Below are 20,161 nucleotides of genomic sequence, written 5' to 3'. Positions count from 1 at the left end.
AAACTGAATTCAAAAACACAGACCCAAGAGCAGGAAAGAGGATGAATTAATAATTCAGATTTGGAAACAATTTTTCTGCAATAAAAATTTCCATGTACATATTAAAATGCTTTGGATATCATTTTTTTTTCCTTAAAAGTTTGTGAGATCTTTATTATGAGACTTTGAAAAAGAACTCTAATGAACTGGTTGAAGACAATTTTTTTCTTCCAATTAATATTTTACCAGAGAATCTATAAGCAAAGACTAATATACAAAGAGGAGTGATGTAGGAGTGTTATACATAAAAAAGAGGGTATATTTAACCCATTCTTTAGAAACAAAATCAGGGGAAATGGGGCATTTACTGTGACTGAGAAGGCAAGGTTGTCTGAAGTGCTACACCCAAACACAATTTTTTCCAGTCCTTTGTAAGCCTCAAACAACAATGGCATATGCCCTTTTGTACAGTGGGCACAATCATCATAAAGGATGATGTAAAGAAAGAATCAAGCATTACACAGGGGAAATGTTTTAAAAAGTTGAGTAATGAACATAAGCAGTTAAATGTAGGGCAAGTTCTCTTATAAAAGGCACTATGCATTTAAGTAACTGTAAACCAGATTTGACTTCCCCACAGAAATCAATTGGCAGTTATATTTCTTGACTAATGACCTAATTTCTAACTTCTTATTTCAATGATGAAAAACATTTATCATAGACCTGTATACTATACTGTATTTTAAAGCTTTTACAATGTCTATAAAACCAGACCTGGAACTATTAGCAACTTAAGAAAACAAATACAGTTTTAAGAGACTTGCAATAAGAAAAGTGTCTCGAGTGTTGAGGGGAACCATGAGGGCCCAAAACTCAGATGGAGATTGTTCTAGTTTCTCAGTTGCTAAAACAAATATCATAGAATAGGTTGGCTTAAACAATGGGAATTTATTGGCTCACGGTTTTGAGGCTAGGAGAAGTACAAAATCAAATGCCAGCAAGGTGATGCTTTCTCCCTGAAGACCACGTTGTTCTGGGGCTTGCTGCCTGCAATCCTTGGCCTTTGGCTTTACTGTCACAGGCCACATGGCAATGAACATGGCATCTTTTCCTGGCAGCATTTTCTTCTTTCTCTTCCAGGTTCTGTTGACTTTCAGCTTCTTGCTTCCCCTGTGGCTTTTTCTGAGGCCTTCTTTATAAGGCCTCTAGTAATAGGATTACGACCCATCCTGATTCAGTAGGCTGTACCTTAAATATAACATCTTCAAAAGGTCCTATTTATTATAATGGGTTCACACCCACAGGAATGGATTAAGATTAAAAACATGTTTTTTTTCTGGGGTACATAACTCAATCTACTGCAGAAACCCTACAAGTCCAAGGCCTAGAATTGTGAGACTAGGATTTTATAAGGAAGACAGAAAGAAGGACAGGGTTAAAGTTCAAACACTGCCTGTTGAAACTGCCAAATACAGTAACTGCAGGAACACACTATGGGTAAAGGCCTTTACTGAAGTGAAGGACTGTCTGTAGAATAAAGTAACAAGGGTGTAGGGAGTGCTCTCTCCATTGAAACCATGATTATGTCATTTAAAAAAAGTTATGGTGAATTAAATTGCTCATTCAAAATATTTTGTTTTAGACTTCAGTTTATATAATGTTCTCCAAAGTCACCTGGACTACTTTTGATTTTTGTCTAGAAATTACTCGTTTTCCATCAAAATGTAAGTTTCCATATCTAAACACATGTAGCAAGATACAGACAAGCATAAATTTGTTTTTCCTACTTGAACTAACCTTCAGTTTGCTGGGAATTTTTAATTTTTAAATTAAGGTACTATATGTTTTATATGTGCCATAAAATTATAATTAGGACTTCTTTCTGTCATAGAATTAGGACTTCATTTTGTCTTATAATGCTTGCTCATTGCTTTGGGTTTCCAAATCTTTTTCTTCCCAACCAGAGTATAGTTTTTTAAAAGGAATGAATCTTGTCTTACCCTTTTAAAATTTTTTTGTATTTCTGTCATTGACTAATAAGGCTGGGCAAATAGAAGGAGCTCAATAAATATTTCTTGTTTCAAGTGATTGACAGATGAATTTTTAGACATCAGTTTTCTTCAAACATGTCAGAGCTTCTATATTTGCTTGCAACTGCCAGGTACAGCACATCTTATTCTCTTAATGTTAGCACTGATGGCAGTTCCACAGCAATAACAGTGTTTATTACAAACATATAAAATCTTTTCTATTCCTCAAAGCTATCATGTCTGCTCAGGTAATCACAATGATAGCTACAGAACTTTGCAAAATGTCTAACTGGCATCTTTCAGTAACAACTGCATTCTTTGTATTTTTGAGCTTTTGCTTAAAGCATATAACTCCGATGGGAAGATGAAGAATATAAAGAATAAATTAGGAATATATATATAGAAAATCAGAAATGAAGCAAAAAACCAGTTATTTGGACCCATGAACACATGATCATTATTTAAACACTTAGAAGTTCAAATAAACTCATATTTACTTAGGATCTCAGATCCTAGAATCTGAATTAACATTACAACATCCGATCATGTCTATTTTGATTATTAAATCAAGACTCCAAGCCCAGGGGGCAGAGGCAAATAGTCTTTGTCAAAAGTAAGTGTGTACACTGTTGTGTAATACGATTTCCTAAATATATATATTTTGAGTTTTTAAATGAACTATAAAAAATTAGCAATAACATATCCCTTGAGGAGCCTGTCGAGAATGCAGGGGTATTGGCCTACCCCACCTCGATGGTTGCTAACACGACTACAGACATAGGGGACTGGTGGTTTGATGGGTTGAGCCCTCTACCATAGGTTTTATCCTTGGGAAGACGGTTGCTGCAAAGGAGAGGCTAGGCCTCCCTATAATTGTGCCTAAGAGCCTCCTCCCAAATGCCTCTTTGTTGCTCAGATGTGGCCCTGTCTCTCTAGCTAAGCCAACTTGAAAGGTGAAATCACTGCCCTCCCCCCTACGTGGGATCAGACACCCAGGGGAGTGAATCTCCCTGGCAATGTGGAATATGACTCCCGAGGAGGAATGTAGACCTGGCATCGTGGGACGGAGAACATCTTCTTGATCAAAAGGGGGATGTGAAAGGAAATGAAATAAGCTTGAGTGGCAGAGAGATTCCAAAAGGAGCCGAGAGGTCACTCTGGTGGGCACTCTTGCGCACACTTTAGACAACCCTTTTTAGGTTCTAATGATTTGGGGTAGCTGGTGGTAGATACCTGAAACTATCAAACTACAACCCAGAACCAATGAATCTTGAAGACAGTTGTATAAAAATGTAGCTTATGAGGAGTGACAATGGGATTGGGAAAGCCATAAGGACCACACTCCACTTTGTCTAGTTTATGAATGGATGAGTAGAAAAATAGGGGAAGGAAACAAACAGACAGACAAAGGTACCCAGTGTTCTTTTTTACTTCAATTGCTCTTTTTCACTTTAATTATTATTCTTGTTATTTTTGTGTGTGTGCTAATGAAGGTGTCAGGGATTGATTTAGGTGATGAATGTACAACTATGTAATGGTACTGTGAACAATCGAATGTACGATTTGTTTTGTATGACTGTGTGGTATGTGAATGTATCTCAATAAAATGAAGATAAAAAAAAAAAAACATATAAGAGTTTCTTGGTTCCCTAAAGCACTGCTCAACTATTATTCTTTGCTAGAAAGTTTATTTGCATACTAGAATTTTTGAAATTTTCCTTCATATGATAGGCTATGACATTTCTTTCCTTTCAAAGACTAATAGTGATAGGATTCAGGAAGTTGAATTCACTATTAACTTCTGTCAAGTTCCTTAATTTTTCATCAATATTTATCACATGGTAAATTAAATACTGCCACCCTCCACATTCTTGATCTTTGATATACCATCTTCTGCACACCACAATCCATAATGCTTGTGTTGCCTTTAAAATAGGTCTACAAAATTTTTGACACTTCTAATGGACAGAATAAACTGGACGTGAAGGTGTAAGAGTTGAGACACTAGATCGTAAAGAGCATTTTGGCTTCCTCCTTGCTCTCTCTTTGATCTCTTGTGTTGAGTGACGTTAGCTGCCATATGGTGAGGAAAGGAGCATGTGAGGCCTCCAGGCAAAGTCAAGTGATATGAGTGAGCCATCTTGGAATTGAATCTGTCAACCCCTGTCAAGCCTTCAGATGACTACCACTCCTGCCCATATCCTGACACATGAGAGCTAGATCCTGAGCCAGAACTACCAAGCTAAGCAGCTCTTGAATTCCTGACCCAGAAAAATCGAGATAATAAATATTTGTTGTTTTAAGCCATTAAGTTTTAGGGTAAATTTAGGGTAATTTGTTATGCAGTACTAACTAATACAATGCCCTCTTTCCCAAAATTCTATCTCATCAAGGACGTCTGCAAGCTACAGTGGTGGGTGGATAGTGATGAAACTCAGGTTTTCCATTAGACCTGGTACTTCTTCCCTAATGTCTCAAAACTATACGTAGAGTACTAAAGGGTCACCCAACAATAGAGGCTCTGTTGTCTTGACCTCTCCATGCCCCCATAGTGGATGCTGTTTGTGTAGGATTGGTACAAACAGAGGCTTAACTATAAATTTCATGTTTCCCAAGTAAAATTTTCTAAAGAGGCTTCTTTTTCCTCACCATATTACTCTTTTCTCTACTCTGTGTCTTATTTACAAAGGCAGCCACAGTTATTCTTTGCCATAATATCCATGGGTCTTTCCTTCTCAAATATCCTAACAAAACAAAACAAATAGTCTAAAAGAAAACAAACCCTCAAACCACCCACCAGAGGGAGGGAAGGACTGAGGGTGCTTAGCAGTAGCTTCCTTCTGTTACTGGTTCAAAGCTTTTCTACTAACATACTAATTCATTACAGAGGCTAGGCCAACTGACTAGAAATATGAGAAATACATTAATTTTTGGAAAGACTAAAAATATTAAAGTATATCAAAAATAGAAAAAAAAAAAAAAAAGGAACCATACCATCATCTTAACCATTTCTGTACACTACTCTCTAGTTTTTGTCCACATGGATGCACATTTTTATAAAATAGCAACCAACAATATGGAGTCTTTCATTTTTGGAAAAAGCCCTAACATAACCAAATCATTCAAAGTTCTTTAGGAAAGGATTTCACCTGTATTAACTAAAAGTGAATTTAATTATAACTAAGTAAGTATAGATAGATCAACAAGTATGACAATGAAAAAGATTTTAATTTAATTGCTGATTGACCAGTATTTTCTTTTAATTAGGCCTCATATTTTATACTAAATAGACAGCTAGGTCTCAAATATTCAATAAATTTAATATATCTATTCTTTTAGAATACTGTGTATTTCCTCTTCTCTTGAATCTTTAATGCATTTCTTATTAGCACTTTGACTAGAGATATATAAAGGAGAACATAAAGCTGAAATGCAAGACAGCTAATTTTGATTTTTATTAATGGCTATAGTATAAAAATGGTTGAGTTGATGAGTCATTTGAAGAACCAAAATACGTGTATCACATAAACCTTTGACCTATTAGTAAAGATAATTATGAGAAGTGGCTGAGATTAATCACTTAGAGCTTTATATTTTTTCCTCATATTACCTGTCTACAAATGTAGGTATAATTGATGCAACATTATTACTTCTGTGGAAATAAACTATCTCTGACATGATTTTTGATACTTGTACTTAATTTCAGACCAGGTATCAGACTTTATTGATAAAAGACATAATACAATTTTTAAAAAGATATGTTAAAAGTCTCCCTTTGAAAACTTATTCTAATTAAAAAATAAACTCTAAAACTTTCATAAATAACTACAAATTGCTCAAATATAAAATAAACTAAATTATTAGTATATTTTAGAGCCTGTTGTTCTAACCAAGACTGTTATTTTCAAAAATACCTTCTGTATATTTTGAATTGGAGATATTCTATTATCATCAAACACATTAGTTATAACTGAGATACATGTAAGAATTTTGATTATTAAAATTAATGGTAAATAATGGCATTTAGAAGTCCTTGATACAGAAAAATGGACTGTAAATGTTATTTTCTTAAGGACTAAGTTTCTAAGTCAGCACCTTATAGTAGTTCAGTGATTTTATCATGTACTATAAGAGGGCCAATCACAAAGTTTTATTCCAAAAGTCAGAATCATTGTGTCTGAATTTCCTCTTTTGCAAAATAAATCTGAACATATTCTAGTACCATGGTTTGTCAAGTTTATTTATTAGTATTCTTAGATGAATAGAAATTGGATGGGGGGATAGGAAGGTAAAGAGAACTGAATGGTTCAAATTAAAGAAAAATAATTTTGAATGAAAAAATATGGAATGAGAGATAGTATAAAGAACTTTTGGTTAAATTTTTTTTAATCGAAAAAGTCTCAAAATTGAATTTCTTGGATTTTATGTTAAATAATAATTTCTAAGTAAGAAATGTAAGATAGTCTTAGTTGTGAATAAGAAACTGAATAACCCTGACAAGCAAAGCTGAAATCTTTGACCTTATTTAGAAGAAAAAAATACAGCACTCTTGCCTTAATTGGTCTTGCTGATGTTAAGAGTCCTTATTTATTAGAAGACTTTATTTTATTCAAAAGATGCATCGTCCCACTAAAACTCCACTCATCTTATTTAAAAAATTCCTTTTTAAACCTACCCACCACCCTAATTTAACAAGTGTTAATACTCTGCCATATTTGTTTCAAATCTTATTTTCTTGAAAGAAATAAAAGTTACAGATAAAACTGAAGGATCCTTTATTGCATTCTCAACATTCCTCTCCCTTTAGTCTTCTCCCTCCCCACTACACTTTCTAAAGACGTTCCCTTCCTGTCCATATTTTTATACTTTTACTACATATATGTTTTCATAAACATTAATGTAGAATGTTATGTATGTTTTAAATATTTACATAAAACATTCCCATTTTATCATCTTATACTCAACATTATTTTTGAGACCTATCTATACTGATACATAAATACTTAGTTTATTATAATTTTTGTAAAGTATTTCATTAGAAAGATGTACCATTCTGTCACTGAAAGATATTTAGGTTGTTTCTAACCAATGCAGCATGAACATCCTTGTATATGTTTCTTTGCAGATATGGAATATTCCTTTTTATATTTCTTCAATATAAGGAATTGAGCTTAAGCTTAATGCACTTAAGCTAGTTAGGTGGATTTTGTTTTACTAAGCACAGGTAATTAAAAAAAACACTAGAATATTATTTTCTAATCTGGAGCCATGAAAGTCTTTAGTACCTACCTTAGTTTAATCTTTTATTTTTGTTAAATGCCTGTGATATAGAAAAGACAACACTAGGAAATATTAAACCTAAGCCTTATTTCACTTGGAGATAGTGTTTCTATTTAAAAGGAACGTGTAAGTCATATATGCATATATATAGACCTTTCTCAGGGTAGACCCACCTCAGGAAAATAAAATGAGCAATGTGTTATTTATCAGCATTTGAATTTAATTTAAGGGTTGAAAAGAATCTTGTCCACTTTCTCTGTGCTCCCTTCCCTGTTGCTACCCAAATTGTGAAAGAATACTGGCTAAATAATACAGGAAGTATATGGAATCTGATTTTCATTTCTTATTTCCTTTATAAAACTGGCAGTGCAACTTACCTTTGATTGTTTTTCTCTTGGTATTCCTGATTTCACTTTATCATGTGGCTGATCAAGAGTCAAATTATTCTTCCTTGATTCACTGTCTTCAAGCAGGGGAACACAGCCATAACTATTACCTGCAAAAAAAAACCTTTTTGACATTAGTAAGAAACCTTTGTTTTTGTTAACACCTGAAAAAAGTGAAAAGAATGCAAATCAAAGAATTCTTATTAAAGAATAAGAGATTTTAAACCATGAGTTAAAAATTTTTTTTTCAGGTAATAGTTATTTTGACAAGTTCCCCTTTAGATTTTTTTCATTCCTACTACAACACACAAAAAACCTACTCTCCCAAAGTATGTATAAAATATATACTGTCAACAACAAAAAACTTTTACAGGTATGTATTTCTTGTTTAAAATAATTATTTATATTATGATTCCATGTTTATTGTAGGAAAATTAGAAAATTCAGACATGCCAAAAGAGTAAAAAACAAAAGCTACCCACAATTTTTACCACCAGTGTGAATACTCTAGTTAACCTGGCTTACATTCTATCAAAGTTTTCTTTTCCTATAAATATAAATTCTCACAAGAATTTTTTGTGCGCAGATATAAAATAACATCATATTTATTTTGTATCCTGCTATGCTTACTTTGCTGTATATCATGAACATATCTCATGTTAGTAAGTTTTTGGTTACAAAGGTGTTCATTATATTGATAACTAAGCTAAATTGGACATTTAGTTTCTAGTTTTTCATTATTAAAAATAAGCTTTGCATATATATCCTTGAGTATTTGAAAAAACATTTTCTTACATATTCAGAAAAATTCTTAGGACTTGAATTTTTGGTTCAAAAGGCACAGACTTTTTTTTTTTTTTAAATCTTCATTTTATTGAGATATATTCACATACCACACAGTCATACAAAACAAATCGTACATTCGATTGTTCACAGTACCATTACATATTGTACATTCATCACCTAAATCAATCCCTGACACCTTCATTAGCACACACACAAAAATAACAATAATAATAATTAAAGAAGGCACAGACATTTTAAAAAGCTTTTGATACTTACTGGCAAATTGCCATCTAGGAAGTTTTACCAACTTTGAGTTCCATCACATAGAATACATGAATGCCTACTTCCCATATCCTAGAAGTATTCATTTCTTAAATAAATATAATATGTAACTGTACCATCATTATTAAAGCATCAGAACTAATGATAAAGTATGGAGGAATAAAACAGAAAAACTTGACTTCCACCTTTCTTCAAGGAGTTCAAGAAATACATAAAAAAATTAACATGAACGTACCTCGACTGGAATTCACAAGAAGTAACTGTGATTTTAGCTTGTCAATAATAGTTTGTTGAAGTGACAGCTGTTCCTGTTGCTCACGTATTCTCTGCTCATAGTTTTCAGTCTGCTGACATACAAACCAGTTAGCCTGATATTTACTGACAGACACGTACACACATTTACTGTCCATTAATTATAAATAGATAAGGGCTGTCCATATTGCCAATTTCAAGGTACTAAGTATTTGAGTTAACAACTGGCTCTAGGAATGTTTTTGTTATCATTACAAACATTGGGGGTTTAAAACACTTAGAGCAACTCTAAAATTATAAAAAATCATTTTAATTAAATTTCAGTCAAGAGTTTAATATATGGTTTCTTGGTCCTTCAGTTAGGATAAAAAAATTTTAATTTATAATTTAATCCTTAATGATAACAGAGAAAAGCTTGAATGATAAAACTAATACTAAAAGATATTTTATGAAAAAACACACTAACAAAACAAAATTAAGATCCCACATCTTTTAAATAAACCTGAATTTATTTTTAGAGTACAAAAAAGATGAAGTGGATACAATTAAAACAATATGAAAACCAAAGAGACAAATCAATGAAACGTGAGAATTAAGCATTGAAAACAGACATGAGTGTGCATTAGGGAATACAGATGTTGCAAACCTTCAAGCACATTTTAAAATGTTGCATTACAATCACCAAACTAATATAAAGTCTTTAAAAAGTCACCCCAAAATAATAGAGAATAATTTACCAATTTCTATCACTGGAGGAACTACTAAATAAAGGACTAGATTATAAATTCCTTGAAATATGGAAAGAGGTCCTAATAATCTCTGAATGTCTCTCAGTAGATAGTAAATATTTGATTTTGAATTGAATCTTCAAAATTGAAAGTTCAAAATTAGTGAAGCTTAAAGTCTTTTATAAATTACACAAATGCTCCTAGATTCCCCAAAATAAATGAGCTTAAGAAATTAAAGCAAAACAAATAAAAGGTGACATTTTATTAAACATACTTTAAATATGAATATACTTTAAGCAGAGTAGATAAAAGCAACCCAAATGGTGTGTGTCATCTTTATATGTTATCTGATGGCAGTCTTCGACAACTTGGCATTCGCCAGAGAACTGTGATAAAAACTTATACATATATATACTTATTGAAAAAAAATATTAAAGGAAATACAGAATCCAAGTAAATTTTGTTATTAAAACAAGAATGAATCTCATGTCCATCTGGACTATATGTCCTAGAATTTGAGTCTCAGAACTAATCTTAGATGCCAAAGTTTAGTCCAGGGCCAGCCTTCCCAGGACAAGACACCTTATTCCTACATAAATTCAAACCCAAAGCCATAGAGTCAATATGATCCAAATGTTGACAGAAAAGTCTTAGTACCTTAAATTTACCTGGGCTACAAAAAGCCACTAACGTTGAGGAATCAGCAAACATTTTTCTGAGTATTTAGAACTTTCTCCAAAGAACTCAGAACTTTTAAAAAAATAACAACTATTAGTTTAACCATTCTTCCACTTTATTTTGATAGGTACATGCTTCTACTGTACAGAGATTAAGTAAACAGTACAAGAAACTTAGCAGGTTGAAGACAAGCCCAGAATAAACATCTAAGCTATGAAAGCCTCAGTCCATTCTCCATGTTCTATGGCGCTTTTTTTTTTTTTTTTTTTTAACCTCAATGCAGAAATCAAATGACAATATATTTTCTTTTGGAACTAATTCAGAAGCTCTGTCAGTTAATTTTCATCTTCCAGTTCGTGGCTTAAACACATACTTTCACACATCTGTATACAACATATTATGAAAAACGAACAATACTGAAAATATATTCACTAGCTGGGAAAATCTATAGTCCCCCTGGCTATTTCAAATTGAAATGCTCGACTATTTTTCAAACCATTATTATGAAGTTCAAGCAAATTACATAGAGTATGTAAAAAGACACACTCTAGAAATATAGCAGGGAAAACAGAATAGCAGTGGTTCATGTTCTCCTACTGCACTTACTACATACTTTTTATTATAGCAATTATAGTATTCTAGTCTAGTTGTCTATATATTTGATTTCCCTCTAGACTATGAAGCCCCCAAGGACAGAGAGTATCTTTTCCTGGTATCTCCAGAGTGTAGCCTAGTACATATTGAGATGTTCACTAAATGTAGGTTGAATAAATAAATAAAGTTGTTAAAGAAATGTCACACAGATAAGCCTTCAGAAGTAATCTGAAGGAATGGAGAAATGGCTTTGCTTATTATATTCCTACTTGGAAAAAGGTAAGAAGACAACAAGGTGAGTAGACGTATTAGCCAAAGGGAAATTAAGTTTGAGAAAATTGATGTAAAGGACAGGCAAAGTCTGAAGATATCTGGGGGGAACAGGGAAACATGCTGTCAGAAAAAAATATAGTAATTTGAGAAGAAAAAATATATATTTAGAAGAGTATAAAAATTTTGACCACAAGGCTTGAGAGGGGAAGTCCAAAAGAAGGCATTATATCAAATTGGGGATTCAATTTATTTGTAAATAAGAAGTTTTTTTTCCTTTTTATTAAATGCTTTTGTCCACTGAGCAGATTTGAATAAACTTACAATCTGAAAAGTCCTATTAATAAATCAGATGATGGTTACATTCTAATAATATTTTTTAAAACAATACAATTATAAAGCAAGTACATTCCAGCACTATCAAAGACCCCACAAAACAGAAAAATCACTAACAACTAAATTGAAAATGTACAACAGCAATGTCTTGTCAACACTTCTGTACAGAGCACAGACATGACAGCTAAAACAGACAGAAGAGAAGATGCTTTTGACAGCCAGTGTGTGTGAATGATTCTTTGAGTCAGATGGCAGCAACAAGTTACCAACTAGGAGATCTGCATGACAACTAACCATCCATCTGTATCAAACACCATCTGGCCAAGATGACTCTGGCTTCTGTGTATTTGACACTCCTTCCGATTCCAATGACTAGCAAAACAAGTGGTCGACCAGCATCGAATGAGGTAAACAGGTACTTAGATACTTGTGCCATAATAACATACTTTGTATTCTTTATCAATGTTCAAAAGCAAAACTTAAAACAATGGAGATCAACTATAGTACACATCTCAAATTTATAAAAAGTGGTTGTTCATACATATTTTCAACTATCATAAATAAGGCAAAAAGATTATCTTAATAACTGCTTCTTTATTCAAGGCAAACTTTCAATCGTTCATCTTCAAAATGAAGATAGAACATTTCTTGTAATTTTGGTCACAGAGCTGCTTAAGTTTTCATGAGTTTCATAAATTATATATTAAAATAAAGTTCCATAGACTAATCTTTTTCCTATTTCTAACATCGAAAATTCTCATTCTCATTTTTCACATTTTTCAAGGCACAATGCCTTATTTTCAAATTAAGAAAAAAAGTTCTTCAGGTGACCTTAAGTCATATATCATTCTGAATAGGTCAAACATTATTTCTTCTCATCCTCAGGAACTAGTCTCAATATTTTGAAAAACACCATTGCTTTCCTTCAGGTTCTTAAGAACAGAAATTTTAAAAATGGTGAATAGATTAAAAAAAAAAAAAGAAAGAAAGAATCTCAATTTAACAACCTTTCAAACTGTTCCAAGATTAACAAAGAGAATAAAAGCTTCATTGAAGGATTTGCTTGGCTATCATGAATGCTCTTAATAGGGAGCCTCACAGTTCACAAAGGAAGATAATTAAATATTAATTATCCTATTACATAGCACTTTAGACACAAACTAATTAATTGTGCCATCTTGACACTTTGGATAGGTAAGCACTGACTTCAATTTTAAGCAAACAAACAGACAAAAAAAGTATGAGATCATATAGGATTAGCAACTCAGCGATCCTGGCTTACACATAAATCATTCATCAACCATTCTCTGCCCACTGGGTTATAATGCTTCTCTTCCTCCCATTCACCCTCCTGCCCTCCAAGGTTTATTTGGATTTGACAGATCAGATTACCAATCTACTATTATGTGACAGTGCTGTCAACAATTTCTCAGCATGTCTAGTGGTACATACAAACTATTTTTATTTTATAATCCTGTGTTTTGGTCCTGATTAATTTAATTAGCCTTTTTAAGCCTTGGTATCTTTCCTTTTGAAATGAAAATAAAATTTACCTAAAGGACTAAAGGAGATACATATATAAAATATCTGGCACACAATTAAGTTCTTTACAAGTGTTAGTTCCCTTCATTTAACAATGAGCAAGGTATCTACATACTATTACCATGCATGGTGTGCATACATCTATCAACAAGTATTCTGATTACCACTGATGACAGGCAAATTGTCACCAGACTTACCATCCAACCACCTCACACTCTAGGCCTCATACTCTGAGCTAACTGCTCAGTCTTTCTTCTAGCTCGTTGCAATCTAGGACTCAGAAGTTTCTCTGAGAAATCAGTGTGGTATTATCACCAGTGAATCAAAAACATTCTGTCAAGCAAAAAAACTCTGGTTGTTCAAAGTTTACAAAAAGACAAAAAGGGCTCAAAAGTGATCTAAGAACAATTAATGGCTGTTAAAAATTACAAAGGTAGCATGCTTATTGGAAAAAATGTGAAAAACAAAACAAAACAAAACAACAAAAACCACCAGTACCAGCCACTATAAAACCCCCAAACCCAGATATGTACAGAGTAAAAAGTCTTCTCCTTTAGTTTGCCTTCCAATTCCTTCTCATGGGTAAGTACTATTACATTTTTGTATGTACCCTTTCATAACTTCTTTGTATGTTCAAATATGTGTCTTTCAAAAAAATGAGAACAGTTCTGCAAATTTTTCAACTCAGCAACATATCATATGAACATTTTAATGAATATTTACTATGTGCACCAAGCTCAGTTTTATTTTATCTCATTTAATACGTATACCAACCACCCGAGATTATCTCCCACATATCATAGATAAGAAAACTGATGCACAAAGAGGTACAAAGTAAGTTACCCAAAGCTTCCAAGTAGGTAGAAAAGCTGGGAGTTGAATCCAGGTTTGCCTGGCCACAAAGCCCAAGCTCCTAACTGCTATGTTGTATCATGTGAGTACATCTAGCTCTACCACAGCCCTCTTTTTGCTATGTACTCTCTCACCACACAATGTCATCCATGTCAGTGGCTGCTTATCTGCTAGGAACTCTCTAGCCCAGATCTCTCTTCTGAGCTTTGGATCCATGCAGCCAATAGAGAAGGAATTTCAAATTTTACATATTAAAAACTGATGATGTCCTCCCTTCAATTACCACTCCACCTCAAACTACCTTCTCCCTGAAGCTGGTTCTTTGCCAGTATTATGTCCTCGGTATATAGTACCAATAACTACCTGAAACCTGCAATCATCCCTGACATTTACTTGTTCTTCTATAGCTAATCCATTATCAAGTATCAATTTTAATTTGAAATGTCTCTCAAATTTATCTACATTTCTCATCTCCAATGAAGTCACCATAGTTCAAACCACCACCATCTTAATGAACTGCAATAGCCTAACTGCTCTCCCTAAATCAGCCAATTTATTCTCTACATTGTCACTATTGTGTTCTTTACAAAAGGCAAATCTAATCTTATCACCTCATTCTTTTCTTCCACCTCTTTCCCCCAAAAAACTTTAAATGGCTTCTTACTGCTGTTAGAATAACCAAAATTCCTCAATATGCCCTCTAAGTCCCTAAGTAGTCTAGCCCCTACCTCTTCTCATTCCATTGTTTTCCTTGTTCTGGGTATATGAGTCTACTTTTAGTTCTTTTGGAACACTGGGTCTTTATAACACAGGTCCCTTGTACCTGGAAAGCCCCTCAACCCTGCCCTTTCAAATATCACTTCATGAAGACGGTCTTCTTCAACCTTCCAGATAAGGTCAAGTTCCAAATAGACATTCTAATAGGACTATACCTTTCTTCTTTATACTTATCAGAATTTGAAACTTGGTATTTGTGAAACTTTGATTAATCTTTCCTTTACTAGACTGCCATCATTCCATGAGTCAGTGAGCACGTCTACTTACTTATCATTGTAGATTCAGCTCTACGCTTAGCGCAGTCCAAGAAACGTAGTAGGTGTTAATACATTTTTGGAAACATTCTCTATTAATACATATCTTAACATACCTGTCTGAAAGTTTTGACAGGACATATTCCTGTTAAGTAAAAGGATACAAACATTTTAAATTCTGATAGTTGGAAAATAAGTCTATGGCAAAGTACAACATGGAACTAGCTATACAGGACTTTCTCCTAAGACTTCAGTTTTCCTGATGCTGTATAAGAGAAGAAATATGTGTTAATAACTGGAGGGTAGGGGATGGGAGTTTGGTATATGGGAACACTGTATTTTTTACATGATTTTTCTGTAAACCTACAGCATCTCTAATTAAAAATATGAAATAAAAAAATTATGAGCTTTTAGAGGTAACACAAACCTTGAGCCTAAGGATTTACATTTCAGATATGTCAAGACTAATTCCACAATCAAGCAATCTGACAACAAAAGAGTCCTTATTGCTTCACATTTATTGTCAGGAAAAAAAAAGGGAGATGAGCTGTAACAAAGAAAAGAACAAACTTAAGTCTTATTTGAGGCATTCACCTCAGCTTCAATGGTAAGCCAAGAAAGCTTTTTGCATAGCAAACTGAATGTTTTTAAATACTCTGCATCCTTTACTTTTCTTATCAGAACAACAGCAACAAAAAAAAAATTCATTGCATAGCACCTGAACAACAAAATAAAGGAGACTGTTTCCTTTCTATGCAAGACTTTCTCGATTTTTCTTTTAATCAAAACTGGGCAAGAGAGACAAAAATTATTTTTCTGTATTTTTCTTCTCAAAAAGGAGATTTATATCTTCTAAATATATAATGCAAAGGATCTTGGGACAAGCAGGAAAGATCAATTGTAGGAAGTTTTCTATAACCTATACATTTATAATTTTGGTGGCTCAGGCTCTTAAATGGCAATCAGTTTGTAAATTTTCAGAATTTTTTAATTATTTTATTACTGATTCTCTTGAAAAGATGGTTAAAGAAGCAATAGAGGTTACTTAAGTCTTTGTTAAATATATTTGGTTTCTCCCTCAGAAATTTGTAACAGTGGCAGAAACTGATGACAAGCAACTTGGTATGAGTAATAAAATTGAGTGAATATTAAATCCACATTATGGTATCTTATGATATTAGAAATTCTTTAGCTGACTTTAGCTTATCCATTCTCAGTTTTTCTTTTGGTAATATAGCTTTAGCTAGGTACATGGTCACCCAGCTAGAGACTACATTTCCTCCATACTAGATGATTAAGTTCTGGCTAAAAGAATATGAGTAGAAGTGACCTGTACAAATTATGGATCACATCATTAAAAGGAAGCTGTCTGCTCTTCACTTCTTTTTTCCCTCCTCACTGGAAGGAAAATGGTAACAAGGGAAGTGGCCCACTGTGATCCCAGACAGGAAAACCATAACTTAAGGATGCTAGTGCTAGCTCCCCTACTAGCCCTGTTCTACTCATTTCTGGACCGTTACTCTACCACTGCCCTACACGACAGTCTCTTCTCTTACTCTGTAAGCATATTAAAAGTTGTCTATGTCAGGTACTATTGTGATTAAAAGACTCCTCGACTTTGGGACAGCCAGAAGACACTTTAGTGTCTAAGTACATCCAAATGCAGGAGGCAAGAAAGAGAATAAGCTGTAATAGACTGTGAAACCCTTAAATGTGTGCTCATTATTCCATTTATCTTTGAATCCCTAGCATTTATTATGTGCTAGTACATCATAGATGACGTAGAATGAATAAAAAAAAGTATTAATAGCAAGCTTTATACTCTAGCCTCTTTTGGTAAGAGATGTATAAATCAAAGAATAACGATTGATCCAAGAATAGAGGGAACTATATTAGGTTATTAACGGCAATGAGAAAAACAAGTTTGAAAACCCGGAATGGGCTATGATCTAGCTAGGTTAGTATAATGAATATGGGCTCTGGAGCCAGATAAACCTAGTTTCAGTACAGATTCTACCACTGGAAAATTAACTTACTTCTGTAAAGTACGTGGCACTTGTAAAACATATTCATTCATTAAGTGTTAGTTCTTCTTCCTGCTTTACAAAGCAATATGAATTTGAGGATTGAAGAGGGAAGAGGATGCAACTTGTTTGGTGTGTGTTTTCCAGTATGGCATATAAAGAGGGCCTGAAGAACAAGTTAAAACAAGTTAAAAATACCCAATTTTTTTTAAAGACGAAGAGAAACAATCTAATGGCACAGTGGCAGGAATGCCTAAGTGTAAAACGGATAACCTGGTATAAAACTGAAAGAGAAAAACAAATCTTAAGGGCCAGGGAAAATAAATAGATGTGGTAATCAATACTAGGACATTCATAGCACTGGTGTGGAGGATCACTTTTTGAAATTTAAGTAAGATAAATTTAGGATAAATAAAAGGCAGTATTATTCCACATAGCAGCTCAGATAACTTATTACTCCTCCAAAATGGTACAGATGAGAAATCATAGTGGATGTGTAAGTTCAGGTTTGGATATTCAATTTAATGTGCTTTCCAAGTGGCAGGAAGACATATGGGACTAGAGCTTAGAGGGCAGGTCTGAACAAGGGAGACGAAATTTGGCAGTCACTATTTTATAGATACATGAAGCGATAGTAGAAGATAAGATGGTTCATATAGGAATATAAAGAAAGAAGAGACGAGGGCCTTGAAGAACTTCAATATTTAGTGGCCTGGTAGTAAAGAATGAACCTGTAAAGGAGCTCAAGAAAGTAGAGCCCTGGAGGGAAGAAGAAAATTTAAACATGGTGTCTTTCATGTTAAAGGAAAGAATGTTTTAAGAAGAAAGAGGTGGTACAAGGGATACTGTTAGCTGTTAAATGGAATGAGGCAGATTTATATGTAATAACTTGAAAGGCTATCTATATTTGTGGCAATGAAGTTACAAACATGAGATATGTGGTCAAACAGATTTTTTCAAATCCCAGCCTTACCACTTGCTAGTTGCGTGACTATGAGCAAGTTACTTAACTTCTTTGTACTTCATTTTTCTCATCTGTAAAATGGAGAGAATACTTCCTTATAAGATTGGTACAAAGATTAAATTAGATAACCATAAAGCTCTTCAGCAAACGTAATTCTCAATAAATTTTGGTGACAGTGATGATGACTGTCACTTTAAAACTTTAAGTTTTCCAGATTAGCCTGATTCCATTTTTGCAAAAATATGATTCACATATTCTGAAAGAATAAGTATCAAATTGCTAACAACAGATACCCCTGGGAAGTGAGGGAGAGAACTATAACTTTGAATTCTGTACAGGTTACATTATTTGAATTTTTTTCAATAAGCATGTGCTGCTTTTGTAATTTAAGCCAGAAACAGTTAAAAATCACTTACCTGCCTTGTCTTTGTCTCCCTTATTAACCTGGAACACTCTGAAGCCTTTGCTTGACAGAATGTTCTTAAACGGATGTAGCACACTGAGTTCTCAAAGAGGAACTTCTGAATGTTAAATTGCAGTGAACTAGAAGAAACACTGAGGAGAAAAGAACTGACTTGGAGTATGGCAGTTAAGCTGAAAAGCCTGGTGAGTTTGCACTGATGGATGACAGATGAATAGCAGTAAAAACATGACTAGTGAGAGAATCTGGCTAGATCAATTTTGTAAGCATGCCATTGGTAGGGCAGTGAGAGCCTTAGGGTTTTTCTACCATCAGAATGCCAGTTAGCATCTCCAAAGTCCTCTTGATTCTCTTCTCTGCTTGCTCTATTCTCTTTTCCCTTGGTACCTCCTTTCCTATCACTCCAAATTTCTTCTCTGCAGATGACTCCCAAATCTTTATTTCCAACTGTTACCTTTCTTCAAAGATCAAAATCCATTTCAATTACCTGCTGATCATCTTACCCTGGCTGACCTGCTAACACTTAAACTTAGTATATCCAAATCAAATAATTATTTCCTTTATCAAAATCAACTTTCTCTATTTCTGTGGATACATCACCCAATCGTCTAATCATATAAGTTGAAAATCTTGGAAGTGGTAGAAACTATATTTAAAAACTTCAGGTCTGACTTGACTGTGCTCCTATCTTCATACTAGAGGTCTGAAGACTTGTATATATTATCTTATTATTATAGATTCCACACGAGCTTGCTATACCTCAAAGTTCAACAGTACTTTATCTTATTTCCTGCAGTATACAGATAAGGACAAATTAGTGATTTATACTTGGTGCATGTTCTAGTTTGCTAATGCTGCCGGAATGCAAAACACCAGAGATGGATTGGCTTTTATAAAAGGGGGTTTATTTGGTTACACAGTTACAGTCTTAAAGCCATAAAGTGTCCAAGATAACACATCAGCAATCAGGTACCTTCACTGGAGGATGGCCAATGGTGTCTGGAGAACCTCTGTTAGCTGGGAAGGCACGTGGCTGGCGTCTGCTCCAAAGTTCTGGTTTTAAAATGGCTTTCTCCCAGGACGTTTCTCTCTAGGCTGCAGTTCCTCAAAAATGCCACTCTTAGTTGCACTTGGGATATTTGTCCTCTCTCAGCTTCTCTGGAGCAAGAGTCTGCTTCCAATGGCCATCTTCAAAACGTTTCTCATCTGCAGGTCTTGTGCTTTCTTCAAAGTGTTCCTCTTGGCTGCAGCAGCTTGCTTCTTCTGTCTGATCTTATATAGTGCACCAGTAATTTAATTCAGACCCACCCAATGGGTGGGCCAACACCTCCATGGAAATTATCCAGTCAGAGTCATCACCCACAGTTGAGTGGGGCACATCTCCATGGAAACACTCAAAGAATTTCAATCTAGTTAACACTGATAGGTCTGCCCACACAAGATTACATCAAAGATAATGGCGTTTGGGGGACATAATACATTCAAACTGGCACAGTGAATTTGATTCTATATTTTAAAAGACAATGAACACTCCATTAAATAAAATCCTAAGAAATGTCAAAAGAAATATTCATGTTGTTTCAAAGAAAAAAAAAAGTTTAACAAAAAAAGTTAATTTAAAAAAGATAATGATAGCCACAGTGGAAATCAGTTGGCAGTTCCTCAAAAAGCTGATAAGAGAATTACCATATGACCTGGTGATTCCACTCCTTGTTATCTACCCAAA

General features: G+C 33.9%; 1 protein-coding gene across 4 annotated transcripts in view; it reads right to left on the bottom strand.

Annotated features, from left to right (window-relative positions):
- Positions 1-20,161, bottom strand: part of TANK (TRAF family member associated NFKB activator) — a 137,480-nt gene that overhangs the window by 33,008 nt on the left and 84,311 nt on the right. For 3 of the 4 annotated variants that reach the window (XM_037850605.1, XM_037850604.1, XM_037850606.1), the window contains exons 3-4: positions 8,979-9,090; positions 7,667-7,785 (exon numbers count right to left, since the gene is read on the bottom strand). In XM_037850605.1, the coding sequence (XP_037706533.1) occupies positions 7,667-7,785; positions 8,979-9,090 (231 nt within the window). The remainder of the gene's footprint in view (positions 1-7,666; positions 7,786-8,978; positions 9,091-20,161) is intronic. The other variant, XM_037850607.1, reaches the window with a different exon arrangement.

This window comes from Choloepus didactylus, chromosome 9 (genome assembly GCF_015220235.1).
Source record: "Choloepus didactylus isolate mChoDid1 chromosome 9, mChoDid1.pri, whole genome shotgun sequence".
Classification (NCBI taxonomy): Eukaryota; Metazoa; Chordata; class Mammalia; order Pilosa; family Megalonychidae; genus Choloepus; species Choloepus didactylus.
The sequence above is the reverse complement of the archived record's forward strand: the minus strand, read 5'-3'. Positions and strand labels throughout refer to the sequence as shown.